The 14,650-nt window shown below is 40.4% G+C and overlaps 1 protein-coding gene across 3 annotated transcripts in view; it reads right to left on the bottom strand.

The window, feature by feature from the left end:
- Positions 1-14,650, bottom strand: part of COL25A1 (collagen type XXV alpha 1 chain) — a 317,331-nt gene that overhangs the window by 72,416 nt on the left and 230,265 nt on the right. For all 3 annotated transcript variants that reach the window (XM_077300637.1, XM_077300635.1, XM_077300636.1), the window contains 3 exons: positions 13,351-13,386; positions 10,722-10,748; positions 8,257-8,301 (listed from right to left, as the gene is read on the bottom strand). In XM_077300637.1, coding sequence (XP_077156752.1) covers positions 8,257-8,301; positions 10,722-10,748; positions 13,351-13,386 — 108 coding nt within the window. The remainder of the gene's footprint in view (positions 1-8,256; positions 8,302-10,721; positions 10,749-13,350; positions 13,387-14,650) is intronic.

Here is a 14,650-nt window from a genome sequence, read left to right as displayed (position 1 = left end):
TTGTGGCCTGCAATGAAATGTGTACTATGAAATTATCTATAATTTTTTTTTCATGACACCGAAAACCCTGGGAGGGACTTCCTTTGTAGACATACTCAGTGCCAAATAATGATCTCCTTGTTCACTTAACATAAAACAAGTGTGTATATTTTCCTTTGGCAAATGTTGGAAGTGACAGAACGTTTAGTTTATCACCAACATTTTTATTACTCTGTAGATCACTGTCAGCTTGGTAGATATATTAAAATGCATGATATTTCTACTCTGGAACTGCAAAACCCTTGAGGAAAACACTGGTTCAACCATTAAATATGCACAGATATAAGTAGGGTTTTTTAAGTGTGTCTTTTCCCACATGCTTTCATGATGTTTCCAAGCTTGCTTTATTTTATTCGATTTTATTCGATTTTAGCCCGCCACTCCCGAAATGCCTTGTGGCGGGTTACAATATATTAAAAACCCCAATAAAATTCTCCTAAAAATGACATACAATCCACAATACCTATACAAAGAGCCAAGATACAATATGGTGAAATAAAAACGACTAAAAAATTGCAAACTAAGTCGACAATTTTATAAGAGTCTAATAAATAAATAAATAAGGCACAACTCTGCCCCAAGTCTGGGGTAGTTTTGTCTGATGAACACCCAGCTTTCCCTGTAGGATTTTTCACTGCTCCTCAACTCTCTTAAGAGCTGTATAGGCCTCTCCAGTGCCACCTCTTAGACACAACCATCTCATCAATTTGATGCCAGGAGGGCCATCAAATGGGATTATTCCATAACATGGGCATGGAAAGGCTCACAGGTAAGAATTAAGGCAGTCTTGTTATCTCTTAAATAAAACAAAGCTTTATTCAACTATCAATATATCTAGAACATCCACAAGTTACAGCAATGACAGTGCAGGTTCTAAGACCAAAACTAAAAAAGATTTCTAACCTAACTTGGGAAACTAGTTACCTGGTAGTTGTGTTCGTCCCCTTCATCAGGCTGCAGCAAAGAGGTACAAAGAGGAGGCGCTCTACCTGCTATCTACATACACACAAGGACAGCACAGCTCCTTTTCAACAACACCCCCCTCCCATATGCACTGGACATCCTGGGCCAATCTTGGCTCTGAAATTAAGGTTGCCAGCTCTGGGTTGGGAAATACCTGAAGACCTCAGGGGTGGAGCTAGGAGTGGGTGAGGGATTTGGGTTGGGGAGGGACCTGAGTGGAGTATAATGCTATGGAGTCCACCCTCTAAAGCAGTCATTTTTTTCTAGGGGATATCTTTAGACTGGAGATGAGCTATATTTCCAGGGGATCCCCAGGTCCCACTTGGGGAATGGCATCCCTTACCTGACTGCTGGAGTCTGCCAGAAACTAGCAGTCAATGTTTGGGTGCTAGTCACATCACAGGGTTTCTTAATTTTCCCCATAAGATTCAAAAATATATTAAGATCTGGATTGACATTTTCCCATCCTGTTTCCATCTCACTGATGTCCATAAATGTCAGGCCTTTCTACGGTGTAAGTGTTCTCATCCATAACACCCCCAACACAAACATGCAGCTCAGTGGGGCCTGACTATTTCCCAAATATGTTGAGGGCTGAATGTTTATTAAATGAATGACGGGAGCCTTTGGCTGATTTGAATGTGATGTTGTCAAGACAAAACATTTATGCTTGCAAAGCACGTTTAGTTAGTACACCAGAGGGCCTGTGGACCAGGCTTAGAGGTGCTTTGTGGTGATGGTAGCCCATGTGATGAGAGAATGCAAAATTGCTGGATAAGTTATTTTGCCTCATCAGCTTCATTTTAAATTAGGCCTGAGCGATTATAGAATCCTGGAGGGGGACTTCAAAATGATCCTCTTCTTCTATTCCAGCTACTATAACTAAAAGGCAACATTTTAAAACCGCATACCTACTTGCTTCAATTTTTTTTTTTTTAAAGAGGAAAAATCTTTCAGAGCAGCCAGTCAACACAGCATATCTTTCCGGACACAATATGGTTCCTATGAAATGCATAGCCTTTCTGTAACAACTGATTATATCATCCTAACTCCATAAAAGGAAAGGTCTGACAGAACAGCTATATGTTTCAGTCACTAAAACGTTATCCATTTTCAGATTGTAGAACTAGAGAGTCTGCCTGTTTCTCAACTTAATCAAGTCTGGCTTTACGGCAGGTTATATAAACAAGACTGGGCCAGTGGAAAGCAGTTCTTTATGTAAGTTCTTCATACTTTACTTCTTCAAAGTGGTGTTAAGTTACCTATTCAACTTGCTTTTCATCTCCTTTCCTCACCTGCTACCAAACTTTAAATTACTTGTTTAAAGGTGGGGAAACCTGGCTTGGCCCACTCACCAATACTCAGCTGGCCTACAAAACCTGTGGGAGAATTTGCAAGCTATAAGCAGTCTCTCTTCCTTTTGCTTTCTACATTTAATAAACTGCACTGTGAGTAATGTATACATATGTCAAGGCATTCTATTAAAACAAAGAAGCCACTCATTTGGGGAGAAGAGGGGGAGTGTTGGCTACAGAGGAGGAAGAAGAAGAAGAAGAAGAAGAAGAAGAAGAAGAAGAGTAGCTAGTAAGATGAGCCCCCTACTTAAATGCCTACATAAATAGATATATTTTGACCTGGTGCCTAAAAGAAAGTAAAGTAGCCACCAGCCAGGTAAAGTTGCCAACAGCCTCAGGGCAGAGAGAGGCTTCCAGAAACAACATGCCACCACAGAAAATGTCCTATGTCTAGTCACCACCTGCATCACCTCAGAAGGTGGGGGTGGGGGTGGGGGTGGGGACAAACAACAGAGTTTCAGAGGCAGATCTTAACTTGCAGGCTGGATAGTACAGGAAGAGATATATAATCTTAGCCAGTGTTCTTATTTACTCATGGCAATTCTTTACTAAGCATGAGGCACAAGGATCAAGTGGCCTCCATGGATGGTTGCCTTCAGAGGCATAAATAACATGTCCAGCAAACAAACAAATGATTCATAGAAAGATGACAGATATGCTTCTGACAATCTCAGCCCAAGAACAAACATCCATGATCCAAATCAGAACCACTCTTACAGAAGCGTTACGGTGGGCTGTCAGTTCTTCATCTCTTAGGACCGTTTTAGATTTTAACTGTAGCCTAAACAACTTTAAAGATCTTCTCTGTACAAGATTCAGTATACACGAGAGTGACAAAAACCTATGCTGTCTCTCACCAAGTAGACTCCTTTCCCTGTTGCAAAATGGGGAGGGGATGGGAATTGGCAGCACTCCTGCATCATGAAGTTATTTTTGGTATGATCTTGGTTTCTTTATAGTCACTCTGTGGAAATGATAATGACTAAAGTCATCTTGCTAGACCCATAGCCCATTTCCAGAACAGTTTAAAAGTTTAGGCTCATGTGTCCTCTCAAGAAACTTCTATTTGCCTTATATTGTCTATGCAAACACTAAGAGTGTAAAAGGAAAAAAAAACATTGTTTATCTGGCTTAGCTCTATTGCCCCCCCCCCCCAGTTCTATATTCCTGAAAAACCCCTAGTCTGAATACCAGTATGGTCATTTTTGAATTCTCAATCCTTTTTTTTGGGGGGGGGGGGAGACGGAAGAAAATATAACAATTTTTAAAAAACCAGGCTCATTCTGGGGCTGGCTTGGCTTCTGTGATGTGGAGAAGGTATCCCCAAGATCTGCATGTAGCAGGGAGAGATCTCCCAGCTGCATGCAGACTGCCTTGGAGATCTTCTCCTATGGTGGGGTTTAAACCACCCCCCCCCCCACTGCAGAAACTGTCCCTTGGATCTCCATGCAGTGGCAAGATATCTCCCAGATGCACACAGACCTAGCCTGGAGGGCTTCTGCTATGATGGGGCTTAAGCCCCTCCACAGCAGATCTCCTGGATCTGTGCGCAGAGTGGAATTATTTCCTTCTCCATGTAGACCTGAGAGCCAGCCCCAGCCCAGGCAGTGCAAGGCTGTCAGCTCCCATCACCTGGGCCAATCCTGGGTCCCTGTTATAGTTCCCCCATTTTGAAGGGGGAAAGTGTAATGGAGGATTTAAATGGCTGACAGCTATTTCAGCAATCCCCTTCACTCCCTCCTGCTTGGAACTGGGAAGAGTGAAACAGACAGCTGATTAGTATAGCTGAACATGCCTGAATAAAAGCTGGAAAAATCCAGCTTTTTTCAGGTCAGTTATATTGGTAACCAAAACAGATTTGCGAATCTGTATTTAGTTTAGAAAATACCAGAAAATGCCAGTAAAGTATTTTTTTTCAGTTCCAGTAAACCGATTACACATACCTATTAAACACCAGCAAAATTGTGAGCTTGAGACTGTAATCACTAGCAAGCAGCACACAACCACCCTAAAATTTCAATTCATAGCATCTGCTTTTTGAAACCATAAACAGTGATTCCTCAAAAGGCCTTAACTCTAGATTAAGACTGCAAAGGAACAGACGTCTGCAATGGACAATGGGAGAATTAAGCCAGGCAGTAAAGTTATTCTAGCTTCATTTGACATCACATCTTGCATAACAATACACTGCATCTCACAAAACTGGCAGAACCTTGGCTTACTATCCTATCTGAAGGATTAACCTTCTGGCAGCAAAACTTTGCCGAGAAATACTGAGTGACTGCCAGGCACAGAAGGCTAATGTTCCAAAAGAACACCTGTGTGAGAACATTATTATCTCTTATGCATCAATATAAATTATATAGTTGTAATCTATATAACATGTGAGGAGCCTACTGGCAGTGGCTGATTGTGCAAGAGATCGGAGGCTTCCTAACATCTAGTTCCAAGAAAGAAACTGCTCTACGTTTTTGAGATTATAATACCTAAAAACAGAACAAAGTTCTCAGGACAGTAACTTGGAACAAATAATAGTTTTAATTTTGGGTTTTTTTAAGACTCTGCAGAATTAACTAAAAGTCATGGTATGCTGATATTATTATTTATTTATTTAATACTTATTTACTCACTAATACATAGCCTTTACCCCCAATAGGGACTAGAACCTGCTTAAATTGTTCTTTTCTCCTCCATTTTATCCTCTTGACAAACCTACGAAGTAAGTGACCGTAGTAATAGTATGTGTGACAGGCCTAAGGTCACCCAGCAAGCATTGATGCCAGAGTTGGGATTTGAACCTGAGACTCCTAGATCCTAGTCTGACACTCTAACCACCATATCACCTGACTTTTTCATTGTGGCCCACCTCATGTTGGTCTTCATTCAGCTGGGGCAGAATGAGCTTCTAGCTCAGAAAGGCTTTGCTTTATCCCATTCCGTCATTGCCACCCTACACACTCTGCATCAAAGACTCCCTCCCCAAAGTCTTGTTTGCTTGAGCCCCAGGAATGGAGGGGGGACACCATCACCAGAAAAAGTGAACTTGGCCAAAAGGAAGCTTGGCAACTTGCCACAATTTGTTAAAACTCTTGGCAGGGAGACTGTTTTGCACTATGATGCTTTGTTTAGACAGCCTTCTCTATGTTCAGATTATGGCATGCACATCACTGAGTGGGGCATGGATATCTGATTACATGAGGTTTGGGACACTTTCTTGAGTTGGCTACAAGCTTTGGCAGGAGCAGGGCATGGAAGTCCCCTGCTTTTTGGTGATTTGGGCATTGGGACATATTCTTTTGGGGAGGCTGTGCCTGAATCTCCTGTTTTGGGGTCTTGTATAAGGGGCCTTGGGGTGTGGAGCCACTCAGCAACTTGCCCAGGTGGCAGCTGCCAGCTGGCTTCCACCACTAGGTGGTAGAGGGACCATGTTTATCCCCCAGCAGTTGGGATGAAGAGGGGTTCATCAGGCTGCAGGTAGGCCATCCAGTGCTTGCATCCGTCCCTATGGTGTGCCACAGCTTTGTTTGTATTCAATAAAATAAGCTGTGGTTGTGCATATGTTTATTCCTTCCAACTCCTCACCCTCTATATCTCCTTGAATCTCACAAGCAATTTATTATTTTTGAACTACCATCAGCCTCTCATGTGCCATTATCAAACCAGGACATAAGAAGGATTTTAGTCTTTTGCCTCAGTTCTCTAGGCTGGGTCAGCTTTTACCATTATTCATTCAAATGATTGGGTAGAATAGCCAAAAAAAAATACAAAGAAGAAAAGGAAAAACAGCTGTTCAGCCAGAAAGGAGATAAAGGGAAACCCTGTGAGAGAGTGCAAAATCATCATATGTGCATATCTGTTTTTTCCTCCCTCTCTCAACCAAATGAAACTCTTTTATCCAAAATAAATGAAAATGCACTGACACCTTTATGGGAAGTAAATAACCATTCAAGAGAGTTTCTGAATTACACACTGGAAAATATATTATAGGATGCTAATAACAGGAAAAGTAGGGGGAAAACAACAAAATATTTTTGAACAATAAATATTATGTATGACTGCAGTGCTGAAGAAGGGGAGGTAACAAAGTTGTGCACGGGGAAATAATCCTTCTGCCCATTGAAAAGCTGGGCTAGATCCAAGATTATATTTGTCTCATATAAGAGTATATTTGTAAAAGACAGAGGAACAAATCTGGATTTTTAAAATCTGTTTTAACAGAAAGGAATGGATATTAATTTGTAGAATCTGGCCATTAGTTATTTTGTTCCTTTTCATTACAATAAATGTTAACCTTAACTTATGGAATTAATTACCATTCCCTGCATCATGACTGGGCCCTTGGGCTAGCAGTGACTGCAAGTTTTAAAAGATTAAGGCAGCCTTTCTCAACTTTTTTATCATTGAGAAACCCCTGAAACATTCTTCAGGCTTCCAGAAACCCCAGAAATGTAATGATTGTGCAGATCATGTTTGAGAAGCATAGCTTGTGTACATGCCCACCTTGGGCCCTTCCCATTCCAACCCCTTCCAGGATCATTACTGCCCATTGGGGAGAGTCAGCATGACCATATATGGTCATATCACCCAATACATTTTTAACAATTAAAATATATATGTATACAAAATTAATAAACTCCCACCCATTCAGGAGAACCTTCCAGGGCTGACAAGAAACCCCAGGGTTTCATGAAATCCTGGTTGAGAAAACCTGAATTAAGAAAAGAAAGGTGGGATAAAGGCAAAGAAAGTGTTTAAGATGAATTTCAGTGTTTTTCCTATGCATAAATGTGTAGCATTTGAACATAAAAAACAGATGCAAAGGTAAGTTTCATCTGACAGCATGAAAGAGTTTACTAGCGGCTTTCTTTACACTAACCTGATAAAATGTCAAAGAAACACATTCCTCAAAATTACAACAAATTTGTGCTTATATTTTACTGGTGCTACAACTACAGTACAAGCTATTAATATATTTCCCTGTTATTAGTCAAGAATCGCATACCAGTTGCTGTAAATTCTTGTGTGATAAAGTGCCTTTTAAAACAAAACCTATCAGCAGAAATGACTCAAAAGTATTTACCTCCTCTTTTCTTTAACATTTTTGGCAAGAGAGTCTATAGATTTAGGTAATTAACACTGTCGTGTGCAACCGCTCATCTGGTATAAGTGCAGTGACTCAGCTATATTATGGCCTTTCCGGCATGTTTTAAAGCGTCTGCTATAAAACATAGTGTTTGTGGGAACACCAGATGCATAGTCTTGTCTAGTGTCACACTAGATGAATTGTTTATTACCAGCTCTGTCAACAGTCCCGTTTTGATGAGAAAGACCCCTGCTGTTTTTGTAAGAGCTCCCTGTTGAATGCAGGCTGTCTGTCGTGGTGGACTGTGAAACAATTTGGTGATGCAGCTGAAACATTTGAACTACCAAACCATTTCACTGGCGACCTAGGCCAAAATGATTTCTTTCCCGAATTAGGTTTATTTTACTTCTCTAGCTCACTTCCCGTCAACTATGCTGCGTGTTTATATTTTAAAATATATTTTAGATATGTCTAGATGCATTTTATTCTCATCCTAGTCAAAGTGTACTAGATTGCTTATCAAAAGGCTAATTTCCATTTTCCCGAGAGTCAGTGATTTCAATTAGATTTATGTCCATATAAGAGTGTGCTGGACAGCAGCCATTTTTATTACCTACTATTTATTGTTTTTAGTAATACAATATTTCTCTAATTTTCATGTGCAAAAATATTTGGTGGCTAATCCAATCATGATTTATCTCCCTGTTCACTGGCTTTCTTTGTTTGAAAGCTTAAAATGCCTGATTAATCAAAGATGCAAAATAAATATTGTATTGCAACAACACACAGAATGAAACCATCTTATCTTGAGCTCACCTGTTGTCCATCCATTCCTGGGACACCAGGTGCACCAACAAAGCCCTGCAGACAACAACATATTTGAGCTTAGTAAAACAAGTAGATGACAAATAACTCATTATACATGCCATGCTTTAATTTATAGTATCTTAAAACTGTGTCACTTCATCCAACTTTTGAAATTTTATGTAAACTGTCAAGCTCAGAAGTCCCAGTTCTTAACAGAGTGCCTCTTTAGAACTTGTGAGCTTGGCAGTTAAGATATATGACAATGGCAGTGAGAATTCTATGGAAAGGAGTTTGGGGGTGAAGAGTACCATACCCTGTGTGCAAGTCTGTATTTTCCGTGTTGTTGTTGTTATAATATTGGATCACTATTGGCGAACCATCTCGTGGCAGGCTACATAATAAAACCCCACATAAAACAATTATTATAACCCCATTAAAATATAACACACACCCTGGTGGTCAAAAAGCTATATTCCCACCCCACATCATGGGGCATCACGGATGATGATGGTTCATTCTGGCGATGGTCTGGCATAATGAGGGCTCGCCTGGAGTCCCTCTCCGGGAGGGACCCATGATCTTCTGTGCCATGGCCTCAACCATAAACCTAGAGGAAGAGCTCCATTTTACAGTGTTACTTTGCTTAAGTCAAAGTGTGTGAGTGGGAGCAGGGCTTTAAGAAAAGAGGTCCTAAGCCTTGAACTTGCCCTTATCTCCAATGATACAGCTGTTGATACAATCCTTGTGATATCTATAGAACAGTAAACATTGCACAGAATCAATACTACTTACAAGCACCTAGAATTCCAAGCCTAATTTGGGAAATGTTAGAAATCCTTCTAGAACTTGGGGAGGGTAGAGTTGGGGAGAAGGGAGGGAGCTCAGCTAGGGATGTGATACCATAGAGTCAACCCTCCGTAGCTGCCAGTTTCTCCTGGAGAACTGATCTCTGTAGTATGGAGGTTGGCATCCCTAAAAGTACCCCTTCCCACGTGGTATCTAGGGATTCCCTGGAATTATGGGTCATCTTCAGACAAAAGAGATAAATTCCCCTGGAGAAAATGGCTGCTTTGGAGGGTGGACTCTTTAGCATTATACAACATTGTGGTCCTTCCCCACCCAAATCCTACCCATTCCCAAATCTCCAGGTTTTCTCCAACCCAGAGCTGGCAACTCTGCCCACATTTATCATATGCAGTTGTGTGAAGGATGTTATTATGATTCATTCCTATCAACAAGGATATCTTTAATGCTTTGAAAATCTAAACTGAAATCATTCCCTCTCTACTTGTAGCAATCCATGGAAACGTTATCGGTTTTGTGGCTTCAACTGACATTTTAAAAATTCCATGGAGGAAAAAAAAGCATATTGAAAAGGCTATTACCGGTGTAGAAAAAAATCTATTACACACAATTTGAACTGCTTCTATGGAGTTTTATATGATGCCCTACATGGCTTTTATTGACAGCTTAAAATGTAATGAAAACAGCCTTGCAGTATGAACCAGCATATGAGCAAGTTTCAGGGAAAATCAACAACTTATCTTTCATTTCCAAACAATTTCTCACATTGTTCCACAAGTGACTAAACATACGTTCTAAAATGTCTACTTCTTTTAAGTGAAAGAGGAACAGGAAAAGTTATCGGTGATATCAATGCCTTTCTCATTGGCAGCACTGCTAATTATTCTTTACAGCTTCTTTGACCTTCTTGAATGCCAAGTTTTATGAAACACCTATTTAAAATATCCTATCTTTCAAAGACAGATTTTAAAACACATTGGCCAGGGTAGATTTCTTTTTCTTGGAGACTAGAATGTTGGTTAGTCACTGGCAAAAAGCCATTCATTTTTTTAAAATTATTGCTGATATATTTAGTATGGGCCTAATGATGCAGTCCATAAATTGTGGGTTCATTCTATCTAGCTTCAGCCGTCAGCCTTGATGAGTGTAAGTAATACTGGAAACGTTCATAGGAAATCAGCTCTCAGGTTACTGCAGAAATAGGAAGACACATAACCTGGGCCACCAGCCATCATTTATCAGAAACACCTAGAATCCTTTGTTTCTCTTGGTCATTTCTTTTCAGGGGGGGGGGGTCATATGGCAGCGATCTACTTGAATAAGAACATGTCTTCCATGTGAAACTCTAGCCGCACTTCCCACAATTTTTAAAGTTTGGTTTCATGATTTTAATGGTGCTCGAATAAGAAAATTATAGTAACCTTTTAACCTGCAAATTCAGCAGATAGATTGAAAACAGTCTCGCTTGACATTGTGGAGGGAGGCATGGTGGCAGAGATGGAAATTAGGAGATCTCACATTATGTGGCTGTATTTTGGGAAAACAGAACTCACAGACTAAACTAACTACTTCAATGTGGCATACAGTAGCTAATTCCTTTCATTCCTACCGCTTGCAATTTGGCACTAGAGACTGTAATCACTTTCACAGCACTGTTGTTTATACTATACCTTTTGTCCCGGAGGCCCCTGAGGTCCCTGAAAAGGGAAAACAATTCAATTAGCATAATAATGAAGCCAATTTAAGTTTAAGTGACCAATTAAAAAATGTCCCATTGTGCAAACTTTCCTAAGCTGGATGACATTTTGCACATCAAAGAAAAGTAAAGCTTTTTTTTTTTCTGGAAAAGTACAAGGGTCCCCTTTCCCACTCTTTAGCATTAGCTACACACTAGAAGATTCTGTTCTCCTGTTCTGCCTGGATTCTACCCTGACTCTGGTTCTTTGATAGCTAGAAATCTGACCCTGGCATAGCAGTCTATGATTCCACCTCTCCTCCCTCTCATTCAAGACTTCATGCAATGCTGAAGGAGCAATTTGGTGCTACTGAAGAATGTCCAGACTCTCAAATCTGCTGCCTTCTTTAGCTTGGGCAACGTGTCACTGGAAGAGGTGATGGAGCATTCTTTTTGTATTTTCAGACTTTTGATTCTCAAATCACCTGCTCTACTTTTGAAATGACAGATTCCACCACATTCATGCCCTCCCTGCACTCTGGCCTGGTGGAACCCTCTTTGAAAGGAGAGCAGAAACCTGTGGGACCTTGAATGGTTCCTCAGGGCTTGTAAAACAGAGCTGTTGCCTCAGGCCTATGGCTGAGGCCTAAAACACTGTTGGACTGAGCTGGCCTCCCTATCAAAGCCCCAACAGGCAATGAAGGATGAAACTGTAATTGTTTTAGATACTTTAATTATTTATTGTACATTGCATTTTATATATATTCTTCTACTCAGTATGTTTTGCTGTCATGTACTTTGTCCTGAGTCCAAAGAGAAAGGGCAGGAAAGAAATAAAATAATTGATAATAATATGGGTTCCCTGGGGGGGTACTTGGTTTCAGTCAGGTAAATGGGACAGGGACACAGAACTCTCTTTCTCCAGTAACATTCACATATACATAAACCCCGAAGATCCAAACATTCACTCTCAATTCACTCCCAATGTCATGTGCAATCTTGTACACTGACTGGGAAAAGGTTAACTTAACATATGCCTGGATATTTAAGAACCCAGGGTTGTCCATTCCTGGTCTGACATTCTGTCACCTGTATCTCAGTTTCTTAGGGTAGGTCTGCCACCTTTCCCATTGGTTGCTAATGGAGAATGTATATAGAGAATACAGTAGCTTTTTACATACACTTCTTGCTTGACATCAATTGTATATAAACCTGAAGGATATCAAAGCGCAAAGAGTGATCTATAGGAGACTTTAAAACTGGATTTCAAGAAAATGTGTGTTACTTGCTCAATGTTTTGCCTTTAAAATTAAACTTTTTAATGTGGGATAACAAAGCTAAGTAATTATAAATGCTATTAAACTAACTGGTCTTATTTATTTATTTGCTGAAACCTCGCATTGTTTGAATAACTTTTCAGCTCAATGGCTGCCTCCAACCCTTGTGTTACGTTACGCCAATTGAAATTAAAACCTCTCCTGGTGATCTATATCAAAACCTATTAATTCTGACAAGTACTCCTCACCGTGCAGATTTCTAGTACACTTACTTGAGCTAAACAGCATCCATTTCCATTGCAAGGGATAAATTCCTTAGAACAGTGTGTGTGTGTGGGGGGGGAGGGGTAAGCATTCCAAGCCACATGAAACCCTTGCAGATGACCTATTCATGATCTATTTATGAGTTTCTTTGCTGCTCCACCTTTCAATAGACTCCCACAGAGAACAATGGGTTCGCAGCTATTAATACACCAAAAGAGAGAACTTAATTGGGGAAGCATGTAAGTAAATTGTTTTAGCATAACCTGCATCTGTAAGCAAAGAATCTGCCATCTTCTCAGTTTAGGATGCTTTAGGCTGATCCTGCATTCAGCAGGGAATTGAACTAGATGGCCTGTATGGCCCCGTCCAACTCTATGATTCTGATACAAGAGAATGACATATGTACATTTTGACGTCGTATTTACGTCTCATTATCACTGGGTTGTTTGCGAGTATTTCTAACCACTTAGCAAACTAGGAAAATTGGAAACCATGTTTAGGACAGTGGTCCCCAACCTTTTTATCACCGGGGACCACTCAATGCCGGGGACCACTCACCAGGGACCACTCAACGCCTTTTACTGAGGCCCGGTAGGGGGGGTAGTTTACTCCTCTACTCTCAACCACTGCCCTAGCGCTCTCTGATCGCTATGGTAATGTTTAAACATCCCTTCAAAATAAAATACAGACACGCCTTAACTATGAAGTGTGTTGTAAAGGGCTGGAGGGGGGGGATGTAAAGGGCCGGGGGGGGGGAGAGAAGTGTCCTTCGAGGCCCACCTCCAATTAGTCGAAGGACCACATGTGGTCCACGGCCCACAGGTTGGGGATCGCTACTGTAGGATAAGGGATCCAGACAAAAGACATGAGGAAGATCTGCAGTAGGATATCAAATTAAGGATATCAAAACAGAATGCTTATGTCACCTTTCTTTACTGACTTTGCTAAATGATTCTGCTTATAACTCCCTTGGGTTTTACAACTGGGGCTCAGGATATTGAAGCAGAAGGAGGTGTACAGGAAAAGGAAAAGAGAAGATTTCTTGAGGATTGTTCCTAGTAAAATGACGAATTTAGTACTTACCATCAAGCCTGGGTCCCCTGGCTTTCCTGGTTCTCCCTTAAAGACAATGTTACCAACATGAATACAATGGTATTTACATATACATTTTGTACTCAATAGCCTCTTCATTAATGACGTAATGACGTGCCTATTAGTTATTGCATCTTAGTACAAATTCTGTTCTTTCATTTAAGTGGTCACTGGTAGCAGTGAAAACCAGATATACATTTTCATGACCTGATAAATAGGTAATCAAGTATCCTGTTTCTCAGCCCTTTAGTTTGCCACAGGAAAATCAGACAAACTTAAGGTGACCAGATTTTAACATTGGTAAAGCGGGACACCATTGACCAGGAGGGTTCTTGCTTAAAATTTTGGTCTATATGAAGCAACAAAAAGTTTCATAGAACACATAGAACGCAAAAATAGTATTGTAATATATATTTTCAATTGCAACGTAAGTACAATTTGCCAGGTGCCCTCAGACGTCCCTCCAAAAGTGGAACAATCTGGTCACCTTAGACAAACTCTACATTAAATATCACATTGTCACACCCAGCAAAAGTTGTGTCTGTGTTGCTTTTAGTTTGAAGACTGAGATTTCTGCTGTTCACAGTTGCAGTTAATTATATCCATTCTACAAGGAACTTCATGGCTAATTCTTTCCAGCCAGTCCTCTCCTGCCAGTCTTGAAGATCAAACACTCTTCCTGCATTTCCTTTCTTGCAGATCATTATGGGAAGATCTTTGCTCTCCTAATGGTATAAACATTTCCTTCACGTTCAGTTAATAAAGATGTTATGTTATTTTTCAGTATTAGAGCTGTACTTTATACCATACCTACAGAAGTAACAATAGATCTAGGCAGATTCAAATGAGTAGCCGTGTTGGTCTGAAGTAGCACACTAAAATCAGAATCCAGTAGCACCTTTAAGACTAACAAAGATTTATTCAAGGCGTGAGCTTTCGAGTGCAAGCACTCTTCGTCAGACTAAGAACTGACCATCATAACAGTAGGAATATATAAACAAAAGTTAATCTTGTGTCACAGCATCCAAACACAGCCACATGATAACTCTCTGCCAAACCAGCCAATCAAACCATTGTATTAGTATATATATTAGTATTAGTAAATAGTAGGGTGTGAGCTGTGGATCACTGGCTTTGACAGTTTTATTTCTAATATGTCTTTGTGAACTACAAATGGGTTCGAGGGGTTTGATTGGCTGGTTTGGCAGGGAGTTATCATGTGGCTGTGTTTGGATGCTGTGACAGTTTATTAATGTAACAGGATTAACGTTTGCTTATATATTCCTACTGT

Source organism: Paroedura picta, chromosome 10, assembly GCF_049243985.1.
Source record: "Paroedura picta isolate Pp20150507F chromosome 10, Ppicta_v3.0, whole genome shotgun sequence".
Classification (NCBI taxonomy): Eukaryota; Metazoa; Chordata; class Lepidosauria; order Squamata; family Gekkonidae; genus Paroedura; species Paroedura picta.
This window is presented reverse-complemented; position numbering and strand designations above follow the sequence as displayed.